Here is a 16,575-nt window from a genome sequence, read left to right as displayed (position 1 = left end):
CTGGGTTGTCTCTGTTTTATTTCTTGAGAATCAATTAAGGATTGTAGGTACCTCTTTGTTAATTTTCTCAAGACGGTCGTTTCTCTTGCAGCTAAAAGGTTTCCAAAGGCTTGGGTCAGCTTTCCGTTTTTTTTGCTGATGTTTTCTTAAGAAACTGGTCACTTTCTTTTAAATTTATTTCCATAGTTCACTTAATATATGATAAGAGTAAGAACACAATGCATAAAGTTTGTTTATAAAGTAGATTCTTTTTTTAGGTTAAGCTATACAGTAAAATACAATAGCATAAGACTAAGAATTCAAGATATAAAGTTAAATATAAAAAATGGGTAATTGAATAAAAGAGAAGGCGTGGGGGAATTTTTTTTTCTAACTATATTTATATTGGTCAGTTTGTGAAAACTTTTGATCTGAAAAGATGTTACAATAAATTTTTTATAAAAAATTTTAGCTTATAAGTTCAAACTACTATTTTTTGCAAAAGATAAAACTATTTAGTTATAATATGGCTTGCGGTCAAATGCGTATTTTCTAACTGCTGTTTTATCATAATTTCAATAGGATTTAATATGGTGATGTAAGTATATAATATATACAATGGTAAATGACATAAGAGGAATTTTTATGCTAAAAGGGGATAAGTCAGTGGCTTAACTCCTTCTAGCATGAACAGCTCTACAATTAGTTGCAGTTACTGTGGTAACCAAGCATCTGACATGTCTAATTTTATCATAAATATTTTAAACCTGTTCTTAAAACATCTAAAACATTATTAACTCGTTTTTCAATTTTTGTGATTTATCCCCTTTTAGCATTACCTGATTCAATTAACTCTTTCCCACACAATAACAAATGTATTTGAGTTTTGTTAAATTTAGTTCCAACACATTAACAGTTGTTATTAGATCGTGTCCTGACAATAAAGCATAACTATTTTCTACAAATAGAGTCATAACCATAAAATAGTGGGTTTGACTCTTATGTGTATTAGTTACTATTTACAATTATTCAAAAATGAATTCTCCTTTTACCCTATACACTAAAACACAGTCATTCTAGAGGTGTAGAATGATGATGCAACTTAATAAATCATAAGACAGAATTGCCAGACTCCAATTTAATTTGCTGGCTCTATTATATAAGTCTTAAATGGGTATTCTAGATAATTGTTGTTGGCTTTTTTTTTGAAATGTTGAGTGTGTTAAAAAAGGTGGTGTTATATGTTTTTTTTTAATTCTGATTAAAGCTTTCAAACTTTTATTCCAGAAGGAATAAAAACTTCCAAGATGCGCATTTATACATACATAAATGGATATAAACATATATGTTTGCTATTTATTTAGATGCTGGCATGCAATATCTTTACATATTTATATAAACTTTGGTATTTATATGGTGTAGTATTTGCTGAAATAGAAAATGATCAGATAGATGTGTGATATGACTCAAGACTAGATAAAGAGACATAATCAGGCAGATTGTATTGAACAATGTTTGTTAGAAAAGAATAAAGTGATTTAGGTATCAGCATATAGAGAGATAGCAGCTTTAGGAGAAAATGGTAGTGGTAGAAGTTCACCCCTTATATGTTGTGTCTCTATTTTGTGATTTCAAGTATACCTAATCTATTTTCTTACTGTAATTAAGGTAATAATGATGATAGTCTTGTTATTAGTCTTTTGTACATTTTTTAATATTACCAATGAGATATGGAGACCACACTACAACTAGGAAATGACCAGGGCTCCGGCTAAAAATGAGACTTTTTGTACACCCGGCCTTGGCAAAATTATAAAATTTAGCAGGGGTTAAAAAAATTTATAATACTTTAATATGATACTAGAAAAAATTTATAATACTTTATTATCATTTTATACATACATTTACTATTTATGATGCACTGGGATATTTTTTTATATTTTTAAACTTTAATTTATTTCCAACAAGGTTGCAAGCAACTACTATTAAGTTACTTTAGAAGAGAGGATAAGGTAAAAAGTTAGGAAATGGTTAACTGAAAACTTAAAAAAATGTAGGTTGCATAAAAGAGGAAAACATAAAGATGGGTAAGAGTTATAAGGTTTTTTTTGATGTGCAAGAAAACAAACTGGCTTAATAAAAGTTTTTATAGCATGAAGGGACAGATCCAGTAAAAGGATGCAACTTGTTGAATAAAAAGCCAAGCAAAAATGAGTTTTAATTTATCGTATAAGAGATAATAGCTCGTTTGAGCATTGACCATGATTAGAGAAGCAGTATAAAAGAGGAAGGCTTAAGCCAGATGATGGTAATGGTGATTATCATGATCATGTTGATCATAATGATGTTTATATATGCATAATATACAAAATATAACAGGAATTTTGAATAAAAAAAATTTATTTTAGGATGTATAAATGTTTATGCAGTCCCGGTTACAAACCCAGCCCTGGCTACAACTATATTTTATCTAACCCGGCCCCAGCACTGGTCAAATATTAATCCCTGTTGTTTACTAGCTACTGTGGCATAATATAACATGGTCTAATAAATGATTTCACTGTTAATGTATTTAAGCATGTAAAGGTACAACGCATAATACCAGTTACTCAAAACAATAAGGTGGACTGAACCATTTTTTATTATTATTATGTAGTTGTAGTTATTATTGTTTTTGCTAATATGTGTCACCTATGTTTTGCATAATTTAGTTTCAACAACCATTCATTACACCACTCAACCAATAGCTAAGCGATAAAAGCTATATATAATAAAATTAATATAAATAGGAAAAAGGGTCCTTATTTCTTTTTTATATTTTTCAGGAAGAAAAGTTTTTATTTGATTTTTTCTCTGAAAAAACAGTCTAGAAACTTTTATAGAATCTCTTTAAGTAGAATATAAATATTACAGATTCTGAAAAATTTTCTGAAGAGTTAATTTCTATAAGTTACAAGTAGACCCTGAACAATTGTCAAATGACTCCTGGGTTTGTGATTAACAATTTGGTCAATGCAGTGTTAAAATATTTGTTTTTTATTTCAGATGATTTCAACAGTCAAATATTAAAGAAAATTAAGCGAAAACTTCAACAGTCATTGTGTGGATCTTCTAATTCATCTGGCTATGTAAATAAATGCCTTAGATTACAACACAAGGTAACTATATTTATCTGTAATATATTTGTTGTGCATATATTACGTAAAATAACTTTACTATAGGGTCATTCCATATAAGTTTGACATTTTTCCAAAATATCTAATTTAATATTAGGAACAGATTTCAATTCAAATAAGTTAAAAAGTTAAATTAGGAGACACATTAGTACATTTAAAAAAATATTTTCACTTAGTGAATTATATTTATGCATATGTATGAGATATTTATGCAGAAAGCAACCCGTAATATGGGTTATGGTCGGTCTGTTACATAATTGATTTATATTGGCTGTTTTCCACCATTTAAAGTTGCAAAACATTAACTAATAGGGGAAAGTATGCACCCTTGATTCTAAAATCCAGGGGGGAAAAAACTGAACAAAATTTACGAAAGACAAAATTATAAAACTATTTTAGAGTTTTCTATATTTATGGTTCTAATAAACTTTAAGAAAGTATAAATATATTTTTTTATAGTCAATATTAGTTTTACAATTATTATTAATTTAGGAGAATGTTATTAACATAATGCGCCCTGGATTTTATGATCAAGGGTGCACGCTTTCCCCTACCTTTTAGAATAACGCCTTCATAAAAAGTATGAGGTAAAATAATTTACCAATTATTTAACATTATTTGAGCAATTTAGGTCATATCAGTGTGTAAGGCAGAGCTATTTTCCTCGACATTACTAAGTTCAACGTAATATGTTTTTAGTTACTGACACAAAATAATAACACTTCATATTGCTTTAAAGTGACAAAAAACTAAAGCTTAATTCTTGTTATATTATTTATAACATGAACTTTAATTAATTAATAAGATTAAATAATAATAAGTGAACAAAATTATACAGGAGTTATTAATTTTTTGGTATCCCCATGATACATTTTTCTTTAAAAAAGAAAATTGTCTTTAAAACGTTAATAAACTAAATAAATTTATTAAAAATAACTAAGCAATTGAGTTCAAATACGTTTGAAACAAAAAAAAATTCAATTTACAATCAAACATGTGTTTAACAAATTGAAAAAAATATGTAAACTTTGATCTTTTATATTGCATTAATGCGTCATATGGCAAACCTAAAATAAAAATTGTAACAACTAAGTAGACATAAAATAAAATAAAAAAACAAACAACTGTAAAACAATTTACCTGCTTTTCGGTAGCCTGTTGTCATACTTAAGTTGCTATCATGATGCAGCTTGTCGGTATTGTTTAACGACGTTATTTTATGTTGGCTTTTAGTAAACTTTAGTTTAATTTAAAAGACATCACAATAGATTTAAAATATTTTAATTAAAAAGCAAAATAATAAATGCTTCAAGGAGTTAAACTATAAACATTAAAGATAAAAAATCAAATTGAGATATAAATTAATTGCATTAATATAGCTAAATATATTGTCTTGGTTTTTAGTAAATTTTAAAATCAGTGTTTTCAATAAATTAAACTACCAATTTATTTATTTTTAACAATTGAATGTAGCATCATTATATTGTGATAATTGGGTAATGAATCAATTTAACTATATTTAAGTTTAATTGATGAAAAACAAATAAAATTTAAACTGAAAAAAACCAAAACAAATCAAATATACTACATAATATATTATTAAAAAAAAAACTACAAATTAAAAAAAAACAAAATTACAAATTAAAAAAAAATAAAATAACAAATTAAGAAAAATAAAATTATAAATTAAAAAAAAATAAAATTACTAATTCAAAAAAAATAAAATTACAAATTAAAAAAAACAAACTACAAATTAAAAAAATTAAGTCACCGAACAAAAAGCAGCAACAAAAAAGTTATAAATATCTTCACTGAAATAAGACATTTACAACCTTTTGGTTGCTGCTTTTTCTTCTGTGCCTCCCAACACCCCGGTAAGGATGAGTCCTCCATTTAAAGGATGGCTCATCCATACCGCCATTGCTACACCACTTATTGAAGGACCTCTCCGAGAGAGGCCCTGAGTGTTGGGAGCGATAACTTCTGTATTGCTCAAATGTTAATGACTCTAAAATTACAAATAGAAGGATATAATAAAAATTAAAGATGTTTGCAATTTTATTTAATCAAAATATAAAGCATAACCTCAACATTTTCACAGGATAAAGAGGATGCTAAAAAAAAAAAAAAAAAAAAAAAGAGAGTAAATTAAAAAGGGTTAAACTTGTGAAAAATTTAATTTTAATAAAAATATGAGTAATATGTGAACAATTTAAAAATATCATATTTATATTAAATAATTCTTTTAGCTATTGCACATATTCTCCATGCAAAATATACAAAATTTAAGCCCTACCAGTTATGCTTCTACCAGACACTAAAGACAAAAAATATACCTCAGAATAATCGATAAAATAATATTTACATATAAATAAATATGTAATTATAATTTTTTTACTCTCATTTCCTCCATAAAGTTGTCTAAAGTAAGAAAAAAGATAACTGAAGCTAAAACTGAGTAAACTAAAAATAACTATAAACTAAACCAAAACTATAAACTAAAATAAACTTTAAATCTTAATATCTGTGCCTCAGAAGACAAAGGTCAGTTGCCCAGTTTTTTGTGAAAATGAGTTATGTATGAGACCTTTTTAGTTTTTTCAGTATCTATAGAGGTATAAAGACTGTAGTCCTATGATGATATGAAACAAAGTTGGGTCAATATAAAAGGTGTCCCCACAATGTTCAAAGGAAAAACGCCTGTTATCCAGGAATGACTTTTCACTATTTTTATTTAATTTTTTTTTTTTTTTTTTTGTCAAAATTATATTTCATGTGCCTTAAGACAAATTAAATGAAACACGAAAAAAGTTAACATAAATTTAACCATTAAGAATAAGCCAAAAAAGACTAATTATTTTACTATTTCCTCTCTCCTTGACTATCTCTAAAACGTGACAACTGACCTTTCACTTTTTAGGCACAGATATAAATGCTTCATTTATTTAACTATACTAATCATATAATTTGTACTTAGTTTTTGTTCGAACTCTCCTAGAAGGAAAAATAAAATAAAGCTAAAGTACTTGAAGTTTTAAAATTCCAGTTACAGTACAAATAAACAAATTTCTATTAACAAATACTTATATCAAAAACACTGACTTACTTCACCCTTCAATTCTGTGTCTAAACAATAAAAGCACTTAAATGTATAGACATTAAAATATCTATGTAATTTTTTTAAAATAAATTCACTTAACTAATGTAACTAATACCTTTATTAGCTCTCTCTTGATTAACTAAAGAAAATAAATCCTAATTAAACTTACTTGATAAAAAATGATAAAATCTGTCTGACTAAGAATGTTAAATTTCTTCTCTTTATTATTGACAATATAATTTTAAGTAGGACCTAATTTCTGTGCTTATTGTATAAAATTATAAAAACCTACTGTTTTACTTTAAAGTCAACAACAAAATTTTAAAAAATATTTTAGTTACTGGTTAAAAAATAAAAATCCTTTTAAACTTACTACCTCTTTCTTCATTGTTGTCAACTAAACAGAAAAACAAATAAATAATTGATAGTAAATTTTCACTTTGGTAGTAGGTTATTAAGTAGATTAAATAGATCTTTGATCTATTTAATCTGCTCTAATAGTCAACAACCTTTTCAATAAACTATAACTATTTTCTACAACCTGGTGTAATTTAACATAGATATATTTTTTAAGAAAATAAATAAATATTTAAAAATAAGATCATTATATATAAGATTTTAAAAATCTGAAATTTTTAACCTACTTCAAAGAAAACAGATATATTAAAAAGTATTTATATTCCTTTTTAAAAAGTAAAAATGCTTTTTAACTTACTTTCTCCATTAATTCTGTTGTCATCTAAACAGAAAAGCAAACAAATATTTAAGTCAATTCTTTCTTAAATCTACTTTAATTACTTCAATTATAAAATATTTAATCTTTCTGGATTGAATTAATTTACAAAAATTTTTGTCTAAACCATTTTTTTTTATTGTAAAGTTAATTTAAATCAACAAACATATACGAATTGCAATTTATAACATTTAATTATAACAAAATGGAAAAAAACTTACTTCTTAGTAATTCAGCGACTAAAAATAAACATATATTTTAGAACTAACTACGTAACATGATACGAATCAGAAACATAATACACAATAAATAGAAACCTTTATCGTCAACAATTTGGGACATTCTAATAATTTGATATAAAAAATAAAAATAAATATGTTTAAAAACAAATTTAATAAAGGTAATAGACATGTTAAGATATAAGAAATGTAAACAATTAAAATGATTGAATAGAATATGACCTACTTGAATAATATGATAAGATATAATAAAGCTGATATAATAGAAGCGTGCTTTTTTAAATGTCTGGAAATTCTAATCTCAAAATTCCAGAACAGAAGATCTTTCTCCAATGACCGCGTGCATTTTAAGAACGCGCTCTTTCAAAGCCTAGTAACTAATGAAACGACATTAAACATTAAATGTTTCTGTAGCAATTTTATTATAGATGCATATGCAGGAGATATTTATGCATATGCAGAAGATGTTCAAAGTTTGGTAGCCATAAAAATATTTCTTAACGTAGAGTTGTTTTAAACTTTTTTGCATTTTTATTTTATTTGACATCATATGAAACATAAGTGGTTAAAGGAGTTTGTTAATAAGTGACATTAATATTATCTCAATTTTTTGTTTGTAAAATGAAAATAAAAAAAAGCTTTTTTCACTTTTATATTCACTGTTATTTTTACTGTTGACTATTATAACAAATGTAGTTTTTTATAAAACTTAAATTTTATTTTTTCATATAAAGAAATATTTTGTTGTTTTGGCGTTTAAATGTATTGTTTCAATTTTTAAATGTCAACAAAGTAGATTTCAAATCGAAAAACTTCAGATTAAACATGTGTTAAAAAGAGTAATTTGTTATGAATTGCTATTTACTAGATTAGAATGTGCTAAAACCAAACATCCATATCAAATACTCTAGTGTATCAGAAACAATGGAAAAGGGTTCTGTAAAAATTGAAGAAATTAGATTAAAATTTTTCCCAGTGGTATTGAAATGCAGGTATAAAAACTAATCAGGGTCTATTACGTCCAATAAATGAAGCTGGTTAGGTTGTTTAAGGCTTTATATAAAAGCAAGAATTGTAAGGAGAAGCAAAAATAAAACTTTAATGAATATAAAAAAAAGCTCTATATTTAGCAAAAACTATTGCCTAACAACTACTAAAAAACATGTGTCACTAAAGTTGTATTGGCCATTGACGACTAATTAGAAACTTAAAATTCTATTAAGTAAATTGGTAAGTTTGACAAAATCAAAACACTGATGTTGGCTTCATGGCAGCAAATTGACACCATTATTTTTTTTGAATGTCTTGACAATTTGACAACTAGTTATTGTACATTTGCTGAACTTATTGGCAAAACATTATCAAGATGCCAACTAATGACTAGTTTATTTTTTTAAAATATGTGTTGGTTTATCTGCAGTATATAAAGGAAGCCTTGGCACAGGTAAAATAAATTTATGGGAAGTCGAATGTGCTGTCTCTCTTGGTGAGAAAGCACTTTTGGCTATTTAAAAGGAATGTAAAGTTTCATGACCAACCAATTATTCTTGGTAACCTCCAACCATCATGTTGGAGAGCTTCATATAACTGTAGCTGTAAATAAAACTGTTAAACCAGAGAAAAAACTATTTAAATCTCTGAAATAGAGCTGGGATGGTGTTGATACAAACAATTAAACAGTGTAGTTGCAATTTAATCACCCGAATGTTAAGGGTTCCTGATTGAAAAAGCAGGCTCTTTTGGCGCCTAAAACTTGAAGGAACCTGATAGACCATAAAAGGTTAAGAAATAATGAGGTAAGGATAAAATTATATCACTTAAAAATACCTTAATGCAAAAACAAAATATATAAGTTTCTAATTAAATTTTCAAATTATTTACATTTAGCTATTTGAGAAATGCAAAGATTATTGTAAACTGGCGGAAAAAAATCAGGTCATTAGGTAAAAATAAAGTTGTTAGTCCTTGGCCTTGGCCTCGGCCTTGCCTTAAGGCCAAAAATTACGGCCTTAGCCTTGGTCTTGGCTTTAAAACTGTTGGCCTTGAAAATTTTGGTCTTGGCCTTGCTACTTTTGGCCTTGTTAACAACTCTGGGTAAAAGTTTACAAAATGGAGCTATTTTACACACCAGATTTTTGGCAAGACATTTTGCTACATGATATTCAAGTTGCATTTCTCCAAAATCAGGCAGGTTTTTATTCTGAGTTAGTCATAGTGATCAATAGAATAGCTGACTATATTTTTCCCTACTGGGCATTGTGCTTTTTGACCTGAGATTTTTTTGATTCTGCAGTTTTTAAAGTAATAGTTCCATAAAAAGTAATGTCATAAAACCAAAAAATTGTTTAAAAACAATGGTTTGCAAAAAAGTCAGATGCAAGGCCTTCTTTATAGAAGGCCTCGACATCGTGCAGGAATTTATTTGACTGAAGGCTGGTTTTAAATATAAGCTGTATAAAAGTTTTTAAATAATGGTTGCTTTTTTCAAAGAAATTTAAGTAAAATTGTTTATGATGTCTTTTAAAATGCTGTGTACCAAACGTAAAGCTCAAGTTAAAAGTTTTCAGATTGTAAAATATTTCTATACAAATTTCCTTGTGAAGTATCTTAAAAAAACAAATTGTTTATGAGTATCCCTTCCTCACACTGGACTTTAACAAAATATATCATTGTTTGTAAGTTGCAGCGGCTAGATGATGCTGAGTTTGGTTTATATCATGGTAAATTGATACCTATTAATCCTCCATCAGTGTTTCCAAATATCTCTAAAAGTTGTCAACTCTCTTCACCATAAAAAATAAAAAAAACTTTATCTTCTTCAAAAATAGGTATCAAAAAAGATGAATTATAATAGTATGAAATAATTAATAATTTAAAATTTGAAGATATTGAAAAAAACTTATCTTCTGAAAATGTTATCATTACTTACAACCAAAAAAATCTATTTTTATCGAGTCTAAAGTATTAAATTGTGGAGTTCAACTAATTTTGCTGATAGTTAATCAAAGCTTAATGTTTGAAACATTTCATTATGGTTCAAAATGTACTGTTTAACCTCTTTCCAGTAACAGAATAACTTCATTTAATACATATAAAACATAAAACTTAAATATTATTTGAGCAATATGTTTTTTTGAAACAAGAAACATATTTCTTGTTTTTAGAAAAAAATTGCAGTGTATTTATTTCTAAAAACAAGAAACGTATTTCTTGTTAAAAGAAAAATATTTCGTAATAAGAAATTCAATTTTGCTGTGCTTACAGTAAAATTTATTTGAGATAATGTAGAGCGTGTAATGAGCTTGGAGAAGCTTAATTATTTTCTTTATATTTTTCCAAATAAAGAGCTCCTGTAAAAAACCATTAAAAAAGAAAAAGAGAGGTTACAAGGAGCTAGATACGGCAACTGCTCTCTATTAGCAACAAGTCAATAACTCAAAACACTTTGAATGGTTCTAATAACTTGAATTTTAAGTGTTCATGTGACACAAGGATCGCAAAAAGTGACCAACGGAGCTGTCCAGTTACCTAGACCTGAGAGATGTGATAATGGAATCAAATTGTAGATGATGTCATTTAAGTAAAAAACATAAATTAATGTAAAGACTATTTAGTAAGAGGAACAAAATTTAACGACTCAGGAAGAGGGGGAACCATAACTCCCACTCTAATCATCCTTAGCAAATGATAAGACAATGGTCTATGAGTAAATAATTCTATATAAATCCGCTGGTTTATTAATGGTAACCATTACTAAAATAGTTACACCATACAAAAATAAAATAAAATAAGTAGATAACAAAATAGTCAGTAAAATTATAATAAATGATAGTTTGGGCAATATAAACAGAAAAAATAGGCTAATAAATGTGGTACAATTTATGATCTAAACTCTAGATAATAAATTGAAAACTGATAATCACCTGTGTAACATAAAAATATATAAATGTTGTTAATTTAACAAATTCATAATATAAAGCTCACAAAGCATTAAAATTCATGGGTGTAAGAGGTAAAAAAATGTTGGTGCCATAATAACCAATTAGAATTAAGTAGTGGTTAAATGGTGATCTCCTCCTCAGGAATGCACTGCGATCATCAATGGCGTTTCGGAGAGCCCAAGACCTGCACTAATGCCACTCGTCAGGGGCGTGTCCTTGCAGCAGATATCGCCGCCTGCACTTTACATCATGCTAGTCGATATTGCAATATAATAGGACTACACTACAAAAGCTAAAAATCCCAATGCCTATCCCAGTTTTTAATACAGCTCCAACATTCTTAAAGATCTCGTGAGAGTGGTGAGGGATGCGCATGGTGTGACCATAAACAAATATGTAAATATATATAAATATCATGTACACTTATACTTGAAGAGACAAATGTGTACACATGCACTTGTGCGCATGTATTAAAATAAACAATTTTAATGTATAGAAATAATGCAAAACAAAAAAAAAATAGTAAATATTAATTAAGAGTAACTTACCGTTTCTTTTATGGCTGTAATATGTCTTACAAATATAATAAGTAAATACCACTCATAAATATTGAAACTAACTTAAGATGGTTTGTGGTTAGCACGAAAGTAGTTAGTAGAAAAGATGGTAGAAAATGTGGTAACTCCAATAATTTGAGAAATATAAATCTTGCCTGATAAGTAGAGACAATAACTATCACAACAAAACAGACTCTGAACAATTAAAAAATGATTAGCCAGAGATAATAAATATACAAACATTAAATCAGTAACAGAGAATAGTGAGAAAATAAACAGATGAGACAATAAGTGCGATTTTTTACTAATAGCTTATAACCACTGAAAAATGTAATGTTAAAAAAAAGGTTCAATGGTTCTAATAATTTAAAAAATGATTCTAATAATTTGAATTTTGATCCAATACTTAACTGTAGACTCTAAGTCTTAAAAATACATATTTTCTTGATATATTTGTCTTAAGCTGGGAATTTATATATACATACATACATATATATATATATATATATATATATATATATATATATATATATATATATATATATATATATATATATATGTATATATATATACATATATATATATATATATATATATATATATATATATATATATATATACGTGTGTGTGTATATATATATATATATATATATATATATATATATATATATATATATATATATATATATATATATATATATATATATTGTACATATATATATATATATATATATATATATATACATGTGTGTGTGTATATATATATATATATATATATATATATATATATATATATATATATATATATATATATATTGTATAGGCATACTATATGATCATTGGAGCTACTAAAATAACCACAAAAAAGTGTGTATATATATTACTGTGTGTATATATATTTTTTGAAATACATTGATACATTGATCTTTTAGGATTTGGATTTGTTTTATCCAAGGCTCCAATAACAGTATTTTTTATTAAAAAACTACATTTGATATCAAAATGAGGTGAAAATAATTAAGTTTGTTGCATAACTGGAAAAGGCTTTATGATAGATCAACGAAAAATCACTTTACAATAACAATAATAATAAGTGTTAATTTCTTAAGCATAGTGCAAGCCTTCCCAGGAAATGTGTGCGGTTTTTCATTGTGTATATCCACACATGAGTATTTTATTTTAGACAACTTGGTCATGGCCGTTTGCAAGTTTTATTACATGTGTTGCTGAAAAAAGCTTCAAAAACAAAGAAAGCAAAATAACAAAATAGGAAATTAAAATAAACTTAAATAGAAAATAATAATAACAATAATTTAAATAATTTGTGTATTGTTTTTATTTTTGTTTTTTTATAGTGGTTGCTATTTTCGGCAACAAAATTTGGTAAGTCAAAACAAAAACAACAACAGTTTTAAACATTAAAAAGAATGCTCTTCCTATGTTTTATTTGTTTGCTTTTTAAAGAAAAAAGCGGAAGTATAAGTTGTTATAAGTTTGTAAAATATTTTTGTATAATTTTAATGTAACAAGTGTATATCAAGGGTTAAATTAAGCGATCACTATTTGCAAACTCTGGAAAAATATCTGGTCTTCAAAATTTTAGTTTATGCAAATCAGTGTACTTTGTTTTCAAAGAGCAATTTATTATAAGTTTGTTAGCGAGAAAGTTATAAAAAATAAAACAATGAACTTATGACTACAAAAGTAACAACACTCTAGTCACTAACTGCATTATAAAAGTAATAAAACTATAGTGTTATTACTTTTATAACACACTTATTACTTTTAAAGTTCATTCTTTGTTCAAACAACATTAGTAATTCCAAACATCAATTAAAGTAGAAAAGCATCTAAAAAAATAAAGCGGATATTCAAATATTATTATAAACCTCAGGAGCTTTTACAAATCACTGATACAACTTTATAAAAACGCACTTTATAAAAAGTTTAGCGTTATCAAAAACGTTACTAAAAGTCCATAAAAATGCATGTTTATTTTAAAATCAATCACTAAAAAACTTTTGTTGGTTGATTTTAAAATTAACGCGCGTTTTTACGGACCATTAGTAACTTTTTAATAATGCTAAACTTTTTGAATAGTACGTTTTTATAAAGTTGTTTAAGTTCCTTAAGTTTTAAATATTATTTGAATATCCACTCTATTTTACTAGATGCTCTTCTACTTCAATTTGGGATTACTAATGTTGTTTGAACAAAGAATGAATTATAAAAGTTATAAGTGCGTTATAAAAGTAATAACTCTATTATTGTGTTATTACTTTTATAATGCAGTTAGTTTCAAGAGTGTTATTACTTTTGTAATTGTAAGTTTGTTGTTTTATTTTTTTTAACTGTTTTTTTTTTTTTTTTTTGCTTCGCTTTATCTAATTTTATTGCTGAATGTAGCAACCACTCTAAAGAAACATAAAAACAGTACACAAGATATTCAAATTAGTAATTTATTTTTATTTTTTTATTTAAATTTCTTTCTTTTTCCTATTTTGCTACTTTGGTTTTTGAAACTTTTTACGCAATGAATAATATTATAAAACTTGTAAACGGCCATAACCAAGTTGTCTAAAATAAAATACTAGCATGTGGTCATACAAGACAAAAAATCGCACGCGTTTCCTGGGAAAGCTTGTAGTGTGTTTTTTGGTACAAGAACATATAATAAAAATATTGCTGAAAAAATTAACTAGATTCGGCATCAGAATCTATTTTTGCACTGTGGAAAATAAAGGTCTGTTTTGGATCAAAAATCAATAACATATTTGTTACTAAAGATTAAGTGTTGAAATTTTGCTCAAATGTAAAGTAGTATATGATGCTTCTCAGGAAATATTTTTTATAAAAAGAAATTTAAATACAAAATTTGTAAATAAAGATCAAAAAACTTAAAATTGTAATTTTTATTTTATTTTCAACTGAAGATGTTCTTTTTAATTATATAAAAAAAATTGAAAGTATTCGAAACAGCAAAAAACATATAAAATGCTTAATTATTTGGAAAATACAGCGGTGGCCAAAAATTAAAGACCACTCATTTTTTAGTTGGTTTCTTAATCGTTAAATTAAAATTAGGAAGATTCTAATTGACATATTAAATTTTTTTTTTAATATCTTGTTAATTAAAATATGTGTGTGCAAAGATCGAAGAAAAAGACAGATACGCGGCTCTTGTATTAAAAGAAGAAGGCTATAGCTCAGACAAATAGCAGAAAAGCTCAGAAGGTCTCACTCTTGCATTATTAACATAATTCAATGATACAAAGATACCCGGTCAATTAATGATCGTCGTAGGACTGGACGCAATAAAATTTCAAATGACCGTGATGTTCGCTCGTTAGTGAGATTAATGAAAGAAAACAGACAAGCATCATCTACAGACTTGTCTACGAAATGGACACTGTCAAATGGTCTGAAAGCAAGCCCTAGAACTGTGCGAAGGGTCCTCTACAATTTAAATTATTTATGGCGTGCTGCTGCAAAAAAACGACGCCTAAATAAAAAACAAAAATTTGCCAGGAAAGAGTGGTGTAAACTACATAAAAATTGGTCAACAGATCAGTGGAGCGGTGTGGTCTTTAGTGATGAAATGAGCGTTGAGGTAGACAACAAAAAAGGTCGCGTAATGTTGCGTAGACTTCCAAGCGAACGGTTCGATGAATCATGCATTTTGAAACGAACAAAACCAGGCAGTGGTTCAATAGGCATTTGGGCCTGTATGAGTGCCTGTGGATTTGGCGTTTTTCATTTATTCGATGGTAGACTCAACAAAGAAAGGTACATCGAAATTTTGGAAAACTCGCTTATTCCTAGCATTGATTTATGGCAGTTGCAAGATGGATTTATTTTCCAGCAAGATAATGCGCCGTGTCATAAAGCGCATATTGTTAGCGATTTGTTCAATTCTAATAAAATTCAAGTGCTTCCATGGCCTGCCAATAGTTTAGACTTAAATCCAATAGAGAATTTATGGTCGTGGCTTGATCACAAGCTTGGTAAAGAACAACTTTACAATTTGGAAGATTTGAAATCTTTTATCTCTCATCATTTGAAAAATGTGCCTGATGAAGTAATCAAAACTTTAATGAATTCAATGCCAGAACGAGTACAAGAGTGCTTGAAAACAAATGGAGACACAACACGTTTCTAAATTATTTTTTTATTGCTTTTTGAAATATTTTTGAAACTGGTCTTAAAATTATGTCCAATTTTTTTTCCAATTTATATTTTTTACTAGTCAGTTTTTTAATTTTTTAACATTATTTTGTAAAAAAGTTATAAATTCTTTTATAATAAATATAAAATACAATAAAAATTATTTCTAAAAATGTTTTTCTTTTTTTGATACCTTTTTCCAAAATAAAATTATACTAAGGTTAAAAATAGATTTTGAAAAAAAAAGAGTGGTCTTTAATTTTTGGCCACCGCTGTATATTCATGTTAAATTTATTTATATGTAAAAAATATTTATACGAGCTTTCAGCTAAACTCTAGACAAAAATCAAACACGTACTTTTTAAACTTTTTAACAAACATCCCTATATTAGGCTTAATTGCTTTATTAATTTGATTTTTTAATTGGTTTGTGTAATTAATTAATTTGCATATATTTCAATATTTACATAAATCAAGAGTTAATAAAATGCTTATAGAAATATTCAGAATAGTTTATTAACAACAATTTTTATACAGTGACTTTTTATGAAATAAATTATAGGTCGACTTTCAAAAGCTGCAAAGTATCTTCATCAAGTTTTTGGACCTTTTTGCTGTACGGTTTTGTAATGCTGAGAATTACCATCATTGGTATTATCACTTACTTGTTTTAGTTTGTCAACAAT

The 16,575-nt window shown here is 26.7% G+C and overlaps 1 protein-coding gene across 1 annotated transcript in view; it reads left to right on the top strand.

Annotated features, from left to right (window-relative positions):
• The window catches only part of LOC101240112 (uncharacterized), a 38,910-nt gene that overhangs the window by 2,826 nt on the left and 19,509 nt on the right, over positions 1-16,575 (top strand). Inside the window, exon 2 of the mRNA XM_065813550.1 lies at positions 3,025-3,137. Coding sequence (XP_065669622.1) covers positions 3,025-3,137 — 113 coding nt within the window. The remainder of the gene's footprint in view (positions 1-3,024; positions 3,138-16,575) is intronic.

This window comes from Hydra vulgaris, chromosome 12 (assembly GCF_038396675.1).
Source record: "Hydra vulgaris chromosome 12, alternate assembly HydraT2T_AEP".
NCBI classification, from domain to species: domain Eukaryota; kingdom Metazoa; phylum Cnidaria; class Hydrozoa; order Anthoathecata; family Hydridae; genus Hydra; species Hydra vulgaris.
This window is presented reverse-complemented; position numbering and strand designations above follow the sequence as displayed.